The sequence below is a fragment of the Dromiciops gliroides genome, chromosome 2 (genome assembly GCF_019393635.1).
Source record: "Dromiciops gliroides isolate mDroGli1 chromosome 2, mDroGli1.pri, whole genome shotgun sequence".
NCBI lineage: Eukaryota > Metazoa > Chordata > Mammalia > Microbiotheria > Microbiotheriidae > Dromiciops > Dromiciops gliroides.
The window spans coordinates 357,370,901-357,392,786 of NC_057862.1; the positions used below are offsets into that span (position 1 = coordinate 357,370,901).

A 21,886-nucleotide genomic window follows, 5' to 3' on the forward strand; every position below is an offset into this window, starting at 1 on the left:
TCTTACCTTTGAAAAATATGTATACCCAAAGTTAGTCTGCCACAGCTAGTAATTTTCTGGGGCAGATTTCAAACCCAGGTCTTCATGACTCAGCACTGTACTACAATAACTGTCAGCCTGTCCTTGCCTGGCTAATGCTGTTTGAGTAGAGTGCCCAGGAATAGATCTGATGGTTTGTTGTTTGTACCTTCTCTTTGCCCAGACCCACATGTCATCCATCTCCAATTTTACATATTTGTATATATGACAGAATTTGAAAAGAGACTTCAGTGGCCATATGGTCCAACCCTTATGTGAAAGCAATATTCACTATAACATAATGGGCAGGTCCAGCCTCTGCTTGAAGACCTCTAAGGAGGGAGATGATGGAGAACTTTCCATGAAGCAGTCCATTCCACTTCTGCATAGCTCTAATTGTTCAGAAAATTTTCCTGACCTTAAGCCTCAGCTGTGGAATGGGAATAATAATAGCAGCTACCTTGCAGTGTTGTTTTGAGGGCCCGGTGAGATATTTGTAAGAAGCACTTACCCCAGGGCCTGACACATAGTGGGTGCTATATACATGCTTATTTCCTTCCTTTCCTTTCCCTTCCCTTTCCCTTCCTATCCAGCAGAAGACTCCTAAGTAAGAATTAGATCCACCTTTGGAAGGAATATATTCCTTCTCTTGTTAGGAAGGTGGAGCAGCATGAGAACGGGAGCTGTTAAAAATTATATTATTCATCTGAAACATGTGGGTAGTGATTCTATTAAAAGCCATGGAAGAATAACATTTTCCCCATCTTTTAGGTAGTCCTAAAAATAGCAAACAATTATAGATAAAGAACTAGTGATAAAAAAAGACAGAATTCTATTAACTTGAAGTAGGTTCACTGTTTGGATTTACTGTTTGACTTCTTTCTACAAAAATGAAAGTTTGAAAATGATTACAGTTAAAAGAAATAAATCATCACCCTTTACAGGGTGAGGGTGGTAGAAAGGAACCATATTGACATCAGCATTTAAGGTGTGTAGTGAAAGTACAATTTGGCTCATTTGGTTAAATTTCAGGGTTTGTTGGGACTATAGAATGGAATTATTTATTGTCCTTTGAATTTTAAAATTTCTTATTTTTTAGAAGTGCTATAAGCTTCCCAAAACAGAAGAATAGTTTGTTCTTGAATGAAATGTACACACATGTGCACATATATACACACATACACATATACATATATATATGTATATATATATATATATATGTAGTATCAAGGAATATGGAAGTCTAAGTGCGTTTATTTTTTCTACAGAATATAATTTAATTTCTAATCTGAAATATAGTATTGAACCTACTGCTCGAATTACATGAAAAGGCTTATGATGCAGCCAATTATATATATATATATATATCAGTGAATAAGTACTATGTTAGGGATAAAATTGAATCTACAGCAAAACTGTTGCATTATGACAGTAACTGTGGAGTCTGGGTTGTTGTTTTTTATCCCAAAGGACATTTTCCATCAGTAGTGTAACTGTGAAGACAAATGTGACCATTTAGATAACATATATGTAGCAGAGTTTTATGGTTGACAACCGCACTGGTTCTTAGGATGTTAGTCTGCTATTTGACTTATTATCATTTTCTTTCTTAGCATCCTGAGTTCTGAGGTAGTCCAGGGGTATGTTTAAATATTTTCTTGTTAATTATTAAAATTACAACATATTTCTCATTAATCAATTAGCCCTGAGCCCCCCACAACAGTTTATCAAATGTTATTTAATAGAGAAACTTCATTTCCCATATAACTCTGTTTGTTTTTGCAGGGCAATGAAGGTTAAGTGACTTGCCTAAGGTCATACAGCTAGTAAGTGTCAAGTGTCTGAGGTCAGATTTGAACACAGGTCCTCTTGAATTCAGGGCCAGTACTTTATCCACTGTGCCAACTAGCTGCCCCTCATATAACTCTTTAATATCAAAATTACATTGAAACAAGCAATAAAACAAAGGCATGCATAATTATTTACAATATATCATCTGTGAGAAAGTCAGTCACCTTTAACCATCACTGCTGCTCTTGATTTCTCACTTCAGGAATTTGTTCCACTTATTCAGTCCCTAAGATAGCAGCCAAAGTCTCTCAGTAATCAAGAAATAAGGGTTAAACTTGGTTCCCTCAGGGAAAGAAGTTCATTTCATCCTCTTTCTCTCTATCTTCTCACAGTTTCTTTTCAGCCATCACAGTTAAATTCCTCTAGAATTGTAAGCTAAACTGCCAGTTTTGCAACATCATGTTACCTCTTGACAATATAGTAACTGTATAAGACTTTTGAAGGTGGTGTTACATATAAGTATATAATTTAATTTGATTATATTTATACACTGCCAAGTGTTAAATATAAAATCACTAAGCAGTTACTTCAGAAGAGATTGTTAACTTTGACAGGCATATAAAGGACATATCTTTTATTGTTTCCTTTTTGTGATGCCATACAGAATAAAAAGTAAGGGCAACTCCTGCTATGGTCAATTTGATATGGGCTGGTCCTTAGACAATAAGTATATATTCTTTCATTGGTCCTTTTTTACTTAAAGCTTAGTTGTTATGACAAGAATGCCAATCTGTGTACTTCTCTCTGAGTCTTTGAGCACCCAGGGTCATTAATGAAGAGTCAATCCTATATCTTCCAAAAAACACTCTATACAGAGAAGAAGCATTAGAATAGGATTAGGAAGCAGTGTGGTTTCTGTTGAAAGAGTGCTTGATTTGGAGTCTAAAGAACTGGGTTATAATCCCATCTTTTCCAAAACCTTGTCTTCTTTTTTTTGTTGTTGTTGGTTTTTTGTTTTGTTTTTTAGTGAGGCAATAGGGGTTAAGTGACTTGCCCAGGGTCACACAACTAGTAAGTGTTAAGTGTCTGAGGCCGGATTTGAACTCAGGTACTCCTGACTCCAGGGCTGGTGCTCTAACCACTGCGGCCATCTAGCTGCCCCTAAACTTGTCCTCTTAATGCTAATACCTTCCCTCCCAGATTATCTTCAGTTTTTCCTGTGTAAGTATGTATATGTGTGTGTGTGTGTGTGTATCTATGTGTTTATATATACACATACTATATATGATGTTTGCACATGGTTGTTTGTATGTCATCTTCCCCGTTGAAGTCCTGTGAAGTCCTTGAGAGCAAGGACTGGAGGAAATTGGAGATACCCTCGAGGTACTTTCTTTCAGTTCCAAACCTATGATTTGTGTGGTTCATTAAATGATGATGTAGAAACAATGTATCCCACTTCCAGTAAAACAGATAGGAGACATAGGCTGATTATATAAGGAAATGAATAACAGGAAAATAGTGATACTATGCCACTAACAATGCTAGTAATAATCTTTACCTTATTTTCTCCAAAGGTAGTTACTTGAATACCAGTTTATTAAAATTGAATTCTCCAGGAAAATACTTACTTTCTTTCATAATGAAGGGATTTATTAATAAACTGTCAAGATTTCTTGAGACACAGGTAACAGTATTAGTATATCTCTTACCGGTTTTCTCAGTAAAGCTTAGCAAATCATTTTATGTTGCATAGTTATATATACACACATACATATATACATGCAAACATACATGCAACCCTCAATTCTGGAATGGGTTATATTCTAAAAGTTCCTTCTTTAGAACTAGAAAGTAATTTGATTCAATAATGTATATGTAGATTAGACTCCCAGCCTACCTTCTAAAAATGATAGCATGTGTACTTACTTCTCTCAACTTTAAACCATTGTGGTATTGCCCACATGTATTCTAGAATGTTTTTTTAACAAGGTACAGCTCTTATAGTTCAGGATCACTCCTTTGGGTGGCACACCTTCCTCCATGGAGGTGGAGCTCATTTAGTGCTGGGCAAAGGAAGAGTAACTAGGGTAGGATGTCAGGTGCGAGGGGCTGAAAATTGGTCTTCCAGGATGAGGGAAAGAAGGTATGGAGTCTGGGATTATCTCTGTCAGTATAAAATTCCTATCCTAGGTCAGTACCCTATTACCGCCTTTCTTTTCTTCTGAAGCCACATACTGCTTCTGACCACGATCCCTCTCTTCTCTTTGGCTATTCATATCTGAGAGAAATATAAAATTGGGGACTACTTTGTGGTAACATATGTGACTTTATGCTTCTGAGTGCCAGAAGATACCTCACTTTTTATCTTCACTGAAAATTAATTCTCATGAGTTGTTTTTAAGAATTGAAATGTTACTCAAATTGATAAGAATCAATGTCTTACATAAGAATGCATATTTAATTTAAGAATCCATGTATATTTTGCTTTTCTTAAAGGAAATCAAACGGTACCAGGTCTTTGGAAAACTACGTGACACTGCATCATGAGTGACAATAAATGTGATAGTCATTTTTATAGTGTGCAAGTTGCAGATTCAACTTTCACAGTACTAAAACGTTACCAGCAATTAAAACCAATAGGATCTGGAGCTCAGGGAATTGTTTGGTAAGTAATACGCTTTGCTATTGTAAAATGGTTGGGGTGCAATACCAGGTAAAGCGGATTTGCCAGTATTTAAAATGCTTATATTATAATGTTCTATTTTTTTACTACAGGATTATGAGCTAAATTGAATCTACTTCTTGCTGTAATTAAACATAGTGAAATTATTTGCAGGATACAAACCTCAATTCTTAGGCCTCTACATAAATTATAATAGGTAGTAATTTTTCATTCCTTATTTTCTTTTTTGTTTTGTTATTTTCCCCTAATAGTTATAATATTAAAGTATATAATTTGACAGTGAGTTGGTGAGAGTTTCTGAGGTTTGCTCATTTCTTCATCATGGCCACCTTTTTTTTCCCCCCTACCCCCTTTTATTCCCAATCACTCCTATCCATTTCTAGGAGCCATCAATGCAGTGCCTTGCCAGTAACTGGCAGGATGAGGCAAGTCAGTATCATTATCACTCCATGGAGTAACCAGGAAGGGATGCTGTGTGAGGGGTTGGGCTGGCCGTCTCTTCTTTGGTGTGTTACCTCAACTATGTCCAGCCTCTACTGTCTGATCCTGAACCTTAGTCTCTTGCATGGTAAGACAATGAGCTGCCACTACATCATTGGGCCAGCTAAAGGTAAAGTTTTTCAAATTTTTTCTAGTCTACAACTACCAGCAATTCCAAAACACTTTTTTGTCCCATATTTCACTGGACAACAAGCTCTTCCCCCCACACCCCCCAACAAAGGCAAGAATGGTCTGTTCTGTTTTTAAACAATAAATAAATAAACACAAATTGATGACATAAACCTGAGGTGAAGAAGAAAGCAAATTGGTAGTTAGAGTTCCAGTTCGAGCTTGTACCCTGAGGCAGTGTGAAAAGAAGAGCCCTTTGGTCAGTTTAACTGAGGGTGTTGAGTTTGATTCTTTTGATTGGTTACTTAATAATAAGCTTATTTAGCTTTCTTTCATCTGTTGTAGTTCATGAGTGATCAAGTAAAAATATGTGGAAGAGGTCCAAGCAACTAAACATGATATGCTGTCCATAGTTTATTTAAACGGTTTATAAGAAAAAGGGACAGATATTTGGAAGTAATTCATAGGTCTTTTCTAAAATGATGGTCTTTCAAATGGTACCATTTTGTCTTTGAACTCAAATCCCGTGTGTGATGAGAAAGATACCAGGAAATGCATGCAAATTAAGAACATTTTCTTGTTCTTAATATGGCTTTCTATAAATGAAACAGATTTTTTATTTATATTCTATTATTTATATTTATATTCCATTATCTTTTAGAGCCCAGCAATTTGACTCACAGATGTTTTTTCCTGAGAGTAATCTTGAGGTTACTTGAGAATACTTTAATTTATGGCCTGCCATCTATAAAGGATTTTGAAGTATTTTATAGGCTAACTAGAGGCAAAAGTCAATATTTAATTGTCAAGGTGAAAGTTCTGTATTTTTATAAAAGAGAAACAATGAAAAAAAACTACCTTGTTTTAACAATGGTGTTCATTACTAATAAACCATGCTAAATTATAGAATATTAGATTTATTTGATGATTTTTTTGACTCCTGGTTTATACCAATCATTTTAATTTTAAAAAAGGAGAAATTTTGATGAAATTCTTCATTATTAATTTTTATTTGAACAGAATAAACCAATCAGAAACCAAAATACTTAAGATTTATTACCACCCTCTTCATAATAAAAACTCCTCTGATAGTGGCAGTAGGGAAAACAGAGGCAGGTAGGGTGCAGTGGGAAGAGCCCTGGATTTTAAAATCAGAGGGCCTGGGTATAATTCTAGCCTCTACTACTTTTTTGCTTTGAAGCCTTTTTCAGCCTCAATTCCTTCTTTTGTGCAATAGGAATGATGATGCTTGTGAATGACCTGTCTCATTGACTTGTAAAGAAAGTGCTTTTTAAATCTTAAAGTGTTATAGAAATATGAATGATTTTATTCAGATATTTAAAATCCTATAAAACACTAAAACTACTGGGTAAAATGCCATAAATTGAGAATATTAATCTTTTTTTTTCTTTTTTTGGTGTGAGGCAATTGGGGTTAAGTGACTTGCCCAGGGTCACACAGCTAGTAAGTGTTTAAGTGTCTGAGGCTGGATTTGAACTCAGGTCCTCCTGAATTCAAGGCCAGTGCTCTATCCACTGTACCACCTAGCTGCCCCAATATTAATCTTTAATAAAGACTTCTGATGTTATATTCCAAATGAAATTTAAATATTTTTCATTTTATAACAATTATTTTGCTTTAGAAACATGCTAATAATTTTTAATAGATTATTAATATGGGGGGAAACCTAATGAAAAGAAGGATCAATGCATTGGAACTGGAGGGATGTTTCTGGAGCAGGTTCCTCAAACCTACTGAGTTTCCCCTTTTTTGTTTTTGTGGACACCAAGGATTCCTATCACAAAATCTTTATTCTCCCCTCTTCACTCTTTCATCCTCCACTTTTATTTGCAATATTTATTTCTACCTCCATACCTTTGTTCCTCCTATTCCTTCTGCTTAAAAAAAAAAAAAAGGAAGATGCTTTCCCACTTAATCTATCCTAATCCTCTCCAACCTTTGAGACTGAAGACTCATCCACCTTGTGAAAACCTTTCCAAATTTACACACCATGGTGTTCTTTCCTTTATCCTGAAGCTCTCTGGCATGTAGAATCAGTCAGTATCACAGTATCTTGCACTTACTTATGAGCATACATGCCTGAGAAACTATGCCACTAATTTTATATGTCACTTCCTTTCTGGGCCTCCTTTGTAAAATTGAGCACATTCAGAAAAGTTTATTTATTCTAAGCTCTAATATTCTATCATTTCATATGGATGGTAAGTGAGAGAGCCACCACCAGAACCCATGCCTTCTTATGCCTAGCACCAAGCTGCCTCTCAAGGTAGAAAAATTGAACAAGATGTTAATACTACTTTTAGTCATATGTTAAAAACATGTTGGGTCTTTTGCTGCTGTTTTTTGGGGGAGGGGGTGGTATTTTAATCAGCTTTGCCTTGTTATAATTGTAATATACATAAATATTTATGGAATTACTACAGAGTTTTCTAGCACCAAGGGAAAAATGTTTATTTCCTTTTCAAATGTAAAAATAATTCAATTTCTTACCCTTTTCCAAAAACCCAAGCTGTTGAATCAAAATAATGATGATTATTTGATATCTAAATCAGTTCCGTGAAATGTTTGGTCATTTTAAAAAGTTAGTTTTAGGTCTGGCAAAATTGGAAGACACAATTAGGTCTTTGTTACAAAATTCCCAATCTGTCATTTTGTTTTTTGCTTTCTCCAATATTATAACAAGAAGGAGAGTCTTATGTTAACTTTAACTATTCTTTCATGGGAAAAAAAGCCATTGTGTAAATCTCTTCTTTAATGGACCACAGTTTTCTTATCTATTAAATGAAAGGGTTGAACTATATATAAGGTTCCTTCCAGTCACAGTAGTCTATGATTCTCTGTAGAAGTTACTGACCACCTATTTTGTGTGTTTCAAACTCTGTACGCTGCTACAAAGCACGCTCTTGTTCAGGAGGTTCGTTGTTGCTTTTACATTTATCTTTATGTGTGGCCTCTTGATGTTACAGAGAGAATATTGGATAGGGAGTCAGGAGGTTTGCTTTGTAGCTCCAGCTCTGCCACTGTTAAAATATTGTCTTGAGTTAAGATAGTTAATATCCCAAGCCTCAGCTTCCTTATGTATAAGATGAGCAGTATGGACTAAATGATCTGCAAATCACTTTTGGTGTTAGGATTTTATGATATTCTACTCTAAAGAAAGCAATTTACCACTTGCCTTCAAACAGCTTTTCAAATTGGACAAACAGTATTTTGGTTTATAGTACTTTACAAGACAAAAGAAAAAGTTGCTTAGGAAGAAATGTGAGTCTTAGGTATTTAGGATAATTCAAGGCTATGTCATTGTGAATAAAATCTGTGACAGGTTTAGTTCTTCTGTTTTGGTCATATTGGACTTTGGTAGAGGCAGAGAAAAAGCTACTAAAGGAAAAAGATCTTGAAATTGATTTCATATGTTTCCCAGCTCATGGCATATGAGCATATCCATGTATATGTAGGGAACATAACTATTTCATTTCAAAAGTTCTTTGATTTCATAGGTATGGATACTTTCTCCACCAGTGCAGATCAGATGACAGCCCCTTGATGCTTTAGATGGTTTCATGAATTTGTGGTTTAAAAAAAAAAAAAGAACACTTAGTGGCTCACTTTCTCATTCTGTTACCTAGAATGCCCTATGGACAGCATATGGCCCTGTGGCCTCATTTGCAAAGCCTTTCTTGATTGGTAGGGCCTACCATGTATATGTATATGTGTATGTGTATTTGTATGGTTATATTATGGATTCCTCTCTAATTCTTACTCTGTAGCATAGAGATGAGTCTGGATTCTCAAAAGCTTTGCCTCTAGAGCATAACTCTGATAGATCTGACCAAAAAGTATAGGCCCAGTGACAACTGATTATCATCTGAGAACCAACACAGCCTAATTCTGAGAAAGTTGCCTACAAGATGATGAAATTATTATTATTATTATTATTTTGTTACAACAGCATTATGAAACTATTAAGGTACAAAGGGGTTGTAGTCTATCTTAATGGAAGGAGTGCCTCAACTGACAAAATCATGGCTCTTTTGAAATATTACCATATGCATATGCTTATATTTTATATAGACACCTATATATGAGAACTCTGCCTGCACCCTGAATTGATCTGCGTATAAACCACTCTTTTCCAAAATCTGACTCGTATAAAACATGAGTGTGGACAACAATTGATGTATATCTACATAGTTGTCTTTACTTTGAAAAAACATGTGATTAAAGGGATACTGCTTAGATTTGGACCAGTTCTTTTTTTTCTTTTTTTGTGAGTAGAGAAAGGTTAGGGTTTGTGTTTTTCAAAATCTAGACCTGTGATTTCATTGTTGTAAGGAACTCCAAAAGAAGAGACTCACTCAGCAAATACAGATTGACAAATCCTACATTTGTTACTCCCCATTTGACCCTGAGCAAGTCACTAACCCTTCCTGAGCCTCATCTGTACAATGAGGGATCTGGAGTAGATGGCCTCTAAGATCCCCTCTAGCTTGGGAACATACTGGCTCTGTTTCCATGGGGAAGTCATTTAAGTCTCAGCGCCCCCAGGTAACTCCCAAAGATTAGAAAATATAGTACAGGGGCAGCTAGGTGGCACAGTGGATAGAGCACCGGCCCTGGAATCAGGAGGACCTGAGTTCAAATCCGGCCTCAGACACTTGACACTTACTAGCTGTGTGACCTTGGTCAAGTCACTTAACCCCAATTGCCTCACTAAAAAAAAAAAAAAAAAAGCAAAAAGAAAATATAGTACAGTTGATCTACATTGTCAGAGGGAGTGCCCTCACCAGGAGTTCTCTACATGGTTGAAATGAAATCACAGATGCAGACCAAAAAGAATTTTCAAAAACAACCTTGATATAGGCAATGCAAGTGGTGTGTGTCGGTCTCCCTGGACCTCTGACTTTATTTCAGGAAATGACTATATTCTAATATTTCCCATTTCTCTTATTTTCTATTGCACATTTCATCTCAGATGGACTAGATTATACTTCTCCTCACTCTCTTTTTATAGTTCCTAGGACATATAAAAAATGTTAGTTTGTGAAAATAGCTGTTTCTCCCTAATTGAAATTTTTAAAAATTAAGACCTTTTGTATAATATTATATACTTTATTGCCATAAAGTAATAGGCAACTGTTGACTTGAATATCGTTTGAGTGGCCTTAAACCAGAATTCCTTGTTCAAAAACTAGCTATATACTAGATGTTGGCATAGAAAAGTTTTGCCTACAAACTAAGTATTTTTATACTTGAGAGAAAGTAGAAACAATGCTGGACTTAGAGACCTTCTACCTAAGTTTGACTCTTGTCTCTGCAACTTGTCCATGGAGCCCTGGGCAAGTCACATCATTAATAGATTTATTGTTAGATTTGGAAGAGCAGGACCCTCCTGTGCAGAGAGTGTAAGTAACCTGCCTAAGACCACACAACTAGTAAGTAGCAGAGCAAGGACCTCTGTGAAATGACAATGATTGTACCTATATTGTCTGTTTTACACAGTTGTTCTGAGATCAAACTCACTGACATGCAGAGAGCTTTTGAAACCATAAAAGGCTAGCTGAACATAAAGAATTGTAATTACTGTCTATAGAAGGTCAGACTTAATGTAGCAATGGTTTTTATAAGTTTAAGTATATTAAATAGAAGCAATTCTAATAGAACTCAAATTCAAGTAGTCTCTGTACTTCTCATTTAAAATTTTACCTATGTTTGATACTCAAAGTTAATATATAATTGGTACCTAGTATGGGGTGGGGGGGCTTGCATGTAGTAGAATTGATACAAATAGTCAGAACCTCAACATTTCCAAAGACATTTCAGTGATTCAAATGATTGTCCTTATATATTTGGTGTATGAAAAGAATGTTAAATATATATTGTGCAAATCTTACTTTTACCCCAAGCTGACAGTGAACTGTTTATGTTTCACAATTATAGTGCTGCTTTTGATACAGTTGTTGGGATAAATGTTGCTGTCAAGAAGTTAAGTCGACCGTTTCAGAATCAGACTCATGCAAAGAGAGCGTATCGTGAACTCGTTCTGTTAAAATGTGTCAATCATAAAAATGTAAGTTAGTAATATTTCCTGAATGTATTAACGTGAGTGGTATGCTCTGTTCTTTGGGAGTTTATGGATGTTTTTGTTAATTAGGGTTATCTCTAAAGGAAAGTTAAGGATAATACTAGCTGACCATTCAATGATTTTCAGGTTGAGCTATTATAGATATGTACTTATTTGGAAAGTTTAAAATTATATTTAGCAAAAGACATGTTAGGGAAAGCCACATGTTCTATATGCCAGAATCTGGACAACTTGATTAAGTAACTGCCACAGCAGTTACTCTTCCCTTTCTTTTCCTTGCCTTCCATTTATGTGAAATTAAAATCACATTGATCAACCTCAGTCTGCTTCTTTCTAGGTTCTTACAGTAATTTTTTTCTTGGTTGTGGGAATTTGAGACTTTTCCTTTTGGAGTTTCTTTCAGGAAGTGATCTGTGGACTATTTATCTTTACTTTGCCCTCTGATTCTAATAGATTCGGTCAGTTTTTATTTATGATTTATCAAAATGTGAGTTCCAGCCTCTTTTAAAATAATGGTTTTTAAGAAACCCAGTGATTCTTAAATTATCTTTCCATTATCTGATTTCCTGGTCAATTGTGTTTTTGTTGTTGTTGTTGTTGTTTTTAGTGAGGCAATTGGGGTTAAGTGCCCAGGGTCACACTGCTAGTAAGTGTTAAGTGTCTGAGGCCCGATTTGAACTGAGGTACTCCTGACTCCAGGGTCGGTGCTCTATCCACTGCGCCATCTAGCTGCCCCTTGGTCAATTGTTTTTGACATTAGATATCTTACATTTTACTGTGTTTTTCCAATCACCAGGGTAAGATTTATGATTTTCTCTTCAAAGTTGTTTCTTCTAGTTCTTTTCTCTATAGTTATAATTTCTTTTTTTTTTTCTTTAAATAAACTCTTGGCACATTTCTTTTAGGTATTCATGTAATCCTTACAGAAAATCCATTTTTTCCTTTGTTTTTTGTTTGTTTGTTTTGCAAGGCAGTGAGGGTTAAGTGACTTACCCAGGGTCACACAGCTAGTAACTGTCAAGTGTCTAAGGCCGCATTTGAACTCAGGTCCTCCTGAATCCAGGGCTGGTGCTTCATCTACTGCGCCACCTAGCTGCCCCCATTTTTCCCTCTGAGTAACTGCTTACAGTTGTTAAAGTTACTCCTGTGGGGGAATCTCTTGATTTACAGTGACTTTTTCATACTAGCCTGTGTTTTCTTTGATTTACTTCTCTCTCCAGCTTTAGTTCCTGAATCACGTGACCTCTGTGTCAGGATCATGCTCCACCCCATACTGTACTTCTGGGGAGGGTGGTTGGCTTTACTTTGATTTGCCCAGGGTCATCTAGGTTTCTATGCTCACCTCTATTTCTCAGAGTTAGGCCCTTCTATATTTTTGAGATTCACAGCACCGAATCTTAAGGGCCTTCTGGGACCTCTCAAGGCAGAGTGTTAAGGATCTTGAAACCCTAGGGGCCTGAGCTGTCCCAGTATGAGTGCTGCTGCTCCCTGGGCCTTACAGGAGCTTTGCCTTGGAGTTTTCTGACCACCCTGAGATTTTCTTTTTTTACCTCCCTGGATCTTTCTTGGTGAGAGAGGACTCTGTTCTTACTATGTCTAGACACAGAGCCTTGCATAGGCTGTTACACAAATCTGGCCAATGTCTGGTTGTGCTGAAAGGTTTGTTTGCCTGGGCTAGCACTGACTTTGGTGATAGCCTTCTTTCTTATTGCCTATGGGCCTCTGGCTGGATTTTTGCACAGTTCTGGCATGGAAGATGTCACTTAACTGTAATTTTTCATTTGATTTTAAATTTTTTTTTAAATTTTTTTTAGTGAGGCAATTGGGGTTTAGTGACTTGCCCAGGGTCACACAACTAGTAAGTGTTAAGTGTCTGAGGCCAGATTTGAACTCAGGTACTCCTGACTCCAGGGCCGGTGCTCTATCTACTGTGCCACCTAACTGCCCCTTCATTTGATTTTACAATAATTACTCTGTCTGGTATGAACTTCAGGGCTTTGCTGGAGTAGGTAGGTGACAGGCAGTATGCCTCTGCTCATGCAATTGCCTTCTCTATCCTATTTATAAATCTGTTAAATAAATGTTAAGGTGGTTTGATTATTCTAATATTTAATTTTTGCCCTGCTTTTAAATATTACTTTAAATTGTCTGTTATACTCAAAAGAATGTACTAAAATAATCTATAATGAAAGTTTCCATTTTTAAGTAAATTTTCTACAGTGTTTAGTTTTAGTAACTATGGTTTAAAAAATATTTCCTGATATTCTAAACAACAGTGAATTTTCTCTTCCCAGATAATTAGCTTATTGAATGTGTTCACACCGCAAAAATCTCTAGAAGAATTTCAAGATGTGTAAGTATTCTTATCTCTACTCATGTCTTTAGCTTATAGATTTAATTATTAAATAACTAGGAAAGTAACATACAATAAAGAGTGAGAGAGGTAGCTATTTTCCCACCTGTCATTTTTAAAAAGTATCTAATAAAAAACTCCTTTTAAGGAAAGAGGGGCCTTCTTTTGACAGTTCCTCAGTTGAAATGAAACTTTAACAGTTATACTGTTTATTTAATTACCTTTCTCTGATCATTAAAACTAAATGGTTATAAGAACATCTCTGTACACTGTGGAGAAATGCCTGAAAAGACTTCTTCAAAACAGAACTAATCACCTTCCTTAGGAAGAAATACATTATAACTACAATACTAAGAGGCAGGCTTTTTTATATTTCATAATAAAATATTATTAATAACCAAATAATGTCTTTCATTATAGTTCTGGAATATTAAAGTACACTACATCTCTGATCAGCTAGTATAATAGTTGAATGCTTGTCTATAACTAGTATTTGAAATTCTCTCCTTCCCTCCCTCCCTCCCTCCCTTCCCTCTAGAGGCCATCTTTTGCTTTATTTTTTACCTGGCCTTAAATCACTGAATGGAACTGAGATGTAGGAAAGACCTTAGCTTAAAAAGGCCAAGGTCTCCCACTGCCTGTGGGGTCATCTCATCACCAGTCATCCTGACCTATGTCTTGCCACTGGATTCAGATGGCTCTGGAGGAGAGAGAGAGACTAGTGACCTTGCACAGCCCTGCCTCACTTAAATCCAATTCACTTGCAAGTCAAGACATCACCTTCTTCATGTCCTCTTTGAGAACAAAGGAAAAACAACAATGATTTCAAACGGATTAGTTTAGCAAACCAAAATAATTTCCTCCAAAAATCGTGAAGTAGAATCTTAATTTGTTGTATTAATGTGTATTATGTTAACACTTATTGGCATACGGAAGAGGCCTTTGGAAATAACCTGTTGACATTAGATAGAATGCTGACTTTGGAATTAGTATAAGCTGGATTCAAATCCTATTTCCTTATTTCTTTTTTGATCTTGAGCATGTCCTTATGCCTCAAGAAATTCCTAGGATATAACTACTAAGTTTTATAGGAATTATAATCTGCCCTGGTTGAGTTGGAAGATCCAGTATTGGGGCCCTGCATCACATGGCATAAGTTATTTAATAAGAAGTTATAGGTTCCATTTGTGTCCTTCAAAACACACATTTTTAATCGACTATGACACATTATTTCTCTGATATGTGATAGTTTGATATATTTCTAGAATTCTCAAAAATATTTTTTGTCTTTTTTAAGCTAGCCAATGTAATAAATAACCAGATAAGCTTTATTGTTATTTCCGACACGTTTCAGTTGAAAATACATCCTTTAAATAACTATACAATTCTGCTGATGTATATTTTGTAAAAGGGAATTTCTTATTCCTTTTTAGGTATTTGGTTATGGAATTAATGGATGCTAATTTATGCCAAGTGATTCATATGGAATTGGACCATGAAAGAATGTCTTACCTTCTTTATCAGATGCTTTGTGGTATCAAACATCTCCATTCAGCTGGTATAATACACCGAGTATGTAATGATATAACATTATGGGAATTATTTTTAGTGTTTTTAAAAAATATTCTTTTTGGTTTTATATTGCTTATGTTTTCCAATACATTCTTCTCTTCTTCCCCTGACAGAAAGCTATCCCTTATAACAAAGAATAAAAAAGAGGGCAAAAAAGCAGTTCAGCAAAACTAACCAACATCCAAAAAGGCTGTTTTTATGTGCAGCGTATCACAGAAAGGCAGGAAGTGCCTTTTCATATCTGTTTATTTCTGTGGGCCAAACTTCGTCATTACAGTTTTCCAGCATTCAATTTCCATATTTTTATTATTGCTTTTTCCATTTACATTGTTGTAGCCATTCATGCTGTTTATTGTTTTCTTGGTTCTGTTTTCTTAATTTTGTATCAGTTCATTTAAATCTTTTTTTTTATTATTATTATTTTTTTTTTTTTGGCAGGGCAATGAGAGTTAAGTGACTTGCCGAAGGTCACACAGCTAGTGTCAGGTGTCTGAGGCTGAATTGGAACTGAGGTCCTCCTAAATTCAGGGCCAGTGCTTTATCCACTGCGCCACCTATCTGCCCCTGTTCATTCTAAATCTGCTTGTGCTTTTCCACATTCATCTTAATCATCATTTCTTGTAGCACAGTAATATTCCATTGCATTAATGTACCACAGTTTGTTTTGTCATTTTCCAGTCAGTGGGCATCTATTTTGCTTCCAGTTCTTTGCTACTAAAGTGATAATAAAAATATTTTGATGTATATGGGACCTTTTTTCCCCTTATCATTGACCACCTTGAGGTATATCTCAGGGTATATGCTTAGGAGTGGAACCTCTGAGTCAAAAGGTATAAACATGTTATTTAACTCTGTTAGCATAATTCCAGATTGCTTTCCAGAATGGCTGAATCAGTTCAAAGCTTCACCAACATACATTACATGTATTGTCTACAACCTTGCCAATGTGGATTATTCCCATCTTTTTGTACTCTTTCCATTTTATTAGGGGTAAGGATGAAATCTTGCCTTAATTTGTATTTCTCTTGTCATTAGTGATTTGGGGGATTCTTTTACATGGTTAATAGTTTGCAGTTCTTTTATGAACTGTTTTCTTTTTCTACCAAATTCACTTTTGCATTGGTTTACAATGCAAAACCCTCATTCTTCAATTACTAGAGAATTTTTTAAATCACATTTTAGAGTAGAAAAATCAAGTATACTGGTAGGGTGTATTGTATTAAATAACACTATGTTAGAAATAGGAAAGAGATTCTCTTGTTTTCATAAAGAGTCAGGCAAAAAGATAAGTTTGAGAAATAGATGAAACTGTTCTTTGAAATGTTTCTCAGGTTGTCCTAAAAGCTCCTTAATAATAAAATGGCTATATATGTTGAAAAATAATTCATTAATTATCAAGGATGTATTTCCTAGGCTATGATCTCAGTTCTTGGATGTGTGTGATTAATATAAAATGTTTGGAGAGTTCATTACTTAAAAAATAAAATTCATAGGATTCCTCTTGCCTGAGGATTTCCAAAGCCCAGGGTCACAGCTAGTAAGTGTCAAGTGTCTGAGGTTGGATTTGAACTCAGGTCCTTCTGATTCCAGGGCCAGTGCTTTAGCCACTGCACCACCTAACTGCCCCCCCCCCAACCCTGATTCTTGAGGCCATTCATGGCCAGAAGCAAGTGAATGATGTCCCTAATGAACTATACAATTGGCTTACTGTCCTTTAATCAATAGTTGCATTACTGTAGTAACAGTACTACATCTGCAATCCCCCTCAGCCCTTCAACTGCGGTACAAGGCCAACCAGGGCTAGTTGGGTCCTACTAGCCCCTGAAAGAAGCTAGTAAAGGGAAGGTCAGAGATAATGAAGGGCTGTAGAGATCTGGAGGCCACTTGCTGAACTGAGACCTTTTTACCTCTTCTTCCTCAAATGTCATAGAATAATACTCAAAGGGATGAAGGCCCAAAGAGTTGAATGACACCCCTGGCCACCTGCTTTTTCTATCAGCCTATTCTCAAGTCATGCCATGATTACTGCAAAAGGCTTTGCTCCTCTGATTTCTCCTCACATCATATAATCCATGTCCCTCTAAATCAGAGTTTTCTTAACCTAAATTCCACAGATTCCCCCCAAGGGATCCATGGATAGATTTCAGGGTACCTGTGAACTCATTTGAGGAAAAAATTGCATCTTTATTTTTACGAATTTCTAATTGAAACAGCATTTTCTTCAGTTTTCTCATTCATTTAGAAACATTCTTCTAAGAAAGGGTACATGGGCTTGACCAGATTGCCAAAGGGGTCCTGGATACCAAAAACGTTTAAAAGCTTCTCCACAGCCTCCCTGCCTCCATGATTAATTACAAAAAACAAAAACAAAACAAAAAAACCTCTGCAATGTTAGTGTATCACAAATAGTTTAGCTGAAAATAAGTTTGTTTTTTGTACTCAATGGGCTTGGAAATATAAGTGCTTTAGATTTACTGGCTTACCCTCAAAATTAATGTCTCAAAGTAGTAGAGGATGTCTCAGAACTAGGAGGAACCATATTCAAGACTCGTCATTGACACATAATGGCTAAGTGACCCTGGGCAAGACACTACTCAGTGACTCTAGGCAATTCTCTGAGATAATAAGTTGTAGAGAAGGTGCTGGTCTCATTTTGTAGAGGAACTTCCTTCACCCTAGAGTTCGGTGAACCACAGACAACTGTAATTACAGGTCCATTTCTACCTCTAAGAACAGTGTATATCACTAGAATATAGATTACTATATAAAAATAGTAACTCTAAAATATTTCTATTTTATTTATTTTTGTTGCTTTAGGTCCAAGATTAAAATATAGGATAAATCACTTCCACTAATAGAGAGCAGGAATCATGAAAATGGACAGTTAATAACAGCTGAAATTGGAGAATCTCAGAGTTAGAAAGGACTATAGATATTTTTTAGTTCAAACTGTACCTGAGCAGTAATGTATTCTGCAATACCCCAGACGAGTAGGCATCTAACCACTACCTATCCACCTCCAGGGACAGAGAGCTCACTATTTACCTAGGCAGTTCATTTCACACTCAGCTCTGATGACAAGGATGTTTTTCTTTTGTTTTGAACTGACATCTTATTCTCTGTAGCAGATGTACTTGCTCCTCACATATACTTGAAGACTGATACAGTTTCCTGTAAGTCTTACCTGTATTAAACTTCTCCACTCTCTATGACAGATCCTTGTATGGGATGCTTTCCAGTCCTCTCCCCACCTTAGCAAACCCCTGGATTTGTTTCAGTTTAATATCCCTCTTAAAATGTGATGCCTAGGCCTGAACCTATTACTGCAGATGTGACCTGACTAGGGTAGAGGACACATCAATCCCCACTACTTTAGTGGCTCTGCAAGTCACTTGCAAATAAGATTGAAAATCTAGAGGCAAGAGTGATATCATCTTTTTGGAAAGATAATGTTATGGTATTTACTGAATTATTGCATTATTGGTTTGGGCCATAACTGAGCATTTTCCTAAAGTATCTTTTTAAATTGCATATACATATGTACATATACATATACATATGACATATATTTGAATGGATAACACCTTTATGATAACTCTCTGATATGTTGCCAAATAATGGGATTCTTGGGTGGGAAACTAAATACCGTATCAAGTATAGAGCCAGGCATCCTGAGCTGCAGGAAACATTCCTATGGTGGTCTGAAAAGTGTCTAGAAGGGAAGAGACTAATGATGGGAGATGAGCTCCTGAAGTTTGAAAAGGAATGCAGGGTCCTAAAAAAAACCAAAACACATGTGGTACTATAGACCAGGCCTTCGTAAACTTTTTCCACTTGTGACCCATTTTCATCCCAAAATTTTTATGTGACCCTGAGTATATAGATATATAAAAATAGGTATACAAATCAAACATTTACTGCCAAATTTTTTGCAACCCCCATGTTCAGTTACATGACCCCACATGGGGTCACAACCCACAGTTTAAAAAGCTTTGCTATAGACGACATACCCAGGTCTCCACCTTCCTCACTTAAAGAATTTTTTTTCCCTAAGAAATGTATCTGACTTGATAATTGATACCAATGAGCAAAATGCATTTTCTTCATGTAAATTCTAGTTGTTTTTCCTATATTGCATCTGTTCCATAAAATAAGGAATACCTGTTTTAATAAATAGAAGTCGTATATAACTTGTTTCTAATATTCTGTCATCTGATAATTATGGATTTCAAAATTAAGTTGATTATAGGGGGCAACTAGGTGGCGCAGTGAATAAATCACTAGCCCTGGATTCAGGAGGACCTGAGTTCAAATCCGGTCTCAGACACTTGACACTTACTAGCTGTGTGACCCTGGGCAAGTCACTTAACCCTCATTGCCCTGCCCCCCCCAAAAAAAAATTAAGTTGATTATGGACTTCAAATTTAGATTAAGTATTTATTAGGTGCTTGCTATATGCAGAGTACTATGCTAAGCTCTGGGGAAACAAGTAGAAAAGCAAGACAAATAATAAGTACTTCTGTCAAAAAGTATTGCATAAACCAGAATATATGTAGCATCTTGCCCTGTATTTTTAGGCCACTGTACTAACTTAATTCATTGATTTATTAGGATTTGAAACCCAGCAACATAGTGGTAAAATCAGATTGCACACTGAAGATCCTTGATTTTGGCTTGGCGCGGACAGCATGTACCAATTTTATGATGACTCCATATGTGGTCACACGGTATTACAGAGCACCTGAAGTTATCCTGGGGATGGGATACAAAGAAAATGGTAAGTTCCTGATGTTAATGAGAAAGTTGATATTCTTTAAAATTGTGTTGCTGATTATGATTTATTTGTTGCACTGAGTTTGAATTTTAATACACCATTGTGATTGCTTATTGTTCTAAAATTGGTGTATGGCCTTGTTTAGACATGTCATTGTAGTCCTCACAAAGTTATCCATTTTTTAACCATATTGGTGGAAAAAAAACTTATTTCAATATTTATTTTTAAATCTGAAAATAATTGATTCCTGAGATAATAGAAAAATTGTTTTCTTTATTTTTAACTTTTGTTGTTTTCTTTAAGATTCTATATTATTTTAGAAGAAACTAAGCCCATTTTAACTCACCCATAAAGAACAAAGGCCTAAACTCAGCCTTGTCACAAGTTATAAAATTAGTTCATCTATGTTGTTAAATTAGAAATATAAATATTCTCAATCCTATTCTCTCTCTTATACTGCCTTGCACTCAGTCATAAGAGACCTGATAAAGGGTATTTTACTGTCACCTTATTAAAGAAATGCCCCACAAAATGAAATAATGAAAAACAGCAGGCTAGTACCCCCCTCCTTGTTCATCTCCATGTCTCTCCTCATAAATGTTGTACTCCTGGACAAAACTTTTCATGTTTTCTGTGGCATGGTGATAAGAGTCCAGCCTGGGCTTAAAAGAAGGTATATTATTACTTTTATCATGCAGTAAATTACTAAAGAGAAATACCTAACTGAAGTCACTTCTTCCTGGGCCTTAGGTTTTTTGTGTGTAAAAATAAGGAGATTGCACTTAGATGATATCAAAGGCCCTTTTTGGCTCTTAAATCTATGAAATTGGGATAAACTTCTGGAATGCTCTGTCAGTGTATGGAGCTGTATGGAGCTGTATGGCTAAAGGGAGCCCCCTGCTGGATGATTCAATTTGCAACACTTCCATTTGAATCTGAGATGAATGTCTTAAGAAATGTAATGATGCTGAAGTACCAAGTTAATCATATTTTAGAACATTGTAAAAACTTTGAATTAGGTTAGTTTTTAGATTTGTGAGGTAGAGTGAGAATGAAGGGCTTTTTTCTATGTTTCTGTTGTTTTGAAGGTATGTTGGGGATGAAGGGGCTATGGGGTACTCTATGGTTAACTTTTTAATCTATGTTCTCCATTGCACCTGGCCTTGGGTAGTGGATATCTGGTCTGTTGGGTGCATTATGGCAGAAATGGTCCTTCATAAAGTCCTGTTCCCAGGAAGAGACTGTATCCTTCACAGTGGTTTCTAGAATTATAAAGTAACTTGGTCAGGTTGGAAATGTTTAGTTTATCATGTATTTTATCAGCATGATTTAACAGAAGCATTAAGTGTTATTATAGTCAGTGCTACAATTGAATTACTGTCAAATTGAAAACAACAAAAAAGCAGAGGTCATATTGTGTAAAAGTTCATCTTTAGCTAGCTGTTTATTTTTCCATATTTATGTGTCTAGTATAGAAGCTAGAATTCCTTTTTTTCCGCCTTTATTTTGTTCATGGCACTTCATAATTTTATCATTTCATTTTATTTTCAGTTGATATCTGGTCAGTGGGGTGCATCATGGGAGAACTGGTGAAAGGTTGTGTGATATTCCAAGGCACTGATCGTATCCTTCCCCAGTCATCCTTGAACCCCAGCCATACTTTCCATAACCACCAAAGATAAAATGACTTTCTTTGTCTGCAGTAGATGAGAACACAAAAAGGAAAACATCATACTTCTTGAGTATGTGTTTGAAGTGGTCTTATTCTGATGTTTGTTAAATTAGTGTCACTAACCAAGTTGCACATATTTAAATTTCATTCCTTATTACTATGCTAAACTCTACTGCTTAAATATTAATGTATTTAATCTAGGAGCTATTGCATTAGATGACACATTGGCATGCATTAAAAAGGCATATAGATATTTAGGAACATAACTATATTGAAGAACAAGATATAAATAGCCCACCAAACTAGTTAAT

General features: G+C 35.8%; 1 protein-coding gene across 5 annotated transcripts in view; it reads left to right on the forward strand.

Moving 5' to 3' along the window:
• The window catches only part of MAPK9 (mitogen-activated protein kinase 9), a 51,087-nt gene that overhangs the window by 9,670 nt on the left and 19,531 nt on the right, over positions 1-21,886 (forward strand). For 2 of the 5 annotated variants that reach the window (XM_043987957.1, XM_043987960.1), the window contains exons 2-7: positions 4,306-4,474; positions 11,060-11,189; positions 13,499-13,557; positions 14,991-15,129; positions 19,741-19,906; positions 21,075-21,146. In XM_043987957.1, coding sequence (XP_043843892.1) covers positions 4,353-4,474; positions 11,060-11,189; positions 13,499-13,557; positions 14,991-15,129; positions 19,741-19,906; positions 21,075-21,146 — 688 coding nt within the window. In that variant the 5' untranslated portion in view covers positions 4,306-4,352. Of the gene's footprint in view, positions 1-4,305; positions 4,475-4,875; positions 5,103-11,059; positions 11,190-13,498; positions 13,558-14,990; positions 15,130-19,740; positions 19,907-21,074; positions 21,147-21,454; positions 21,527-21,886 lie in introns of those variants that run through there. The other 3 variants (XM_043987958.1, XM_043987956.1, XM_043987961.1) reach the window with 2 other exon arrangements.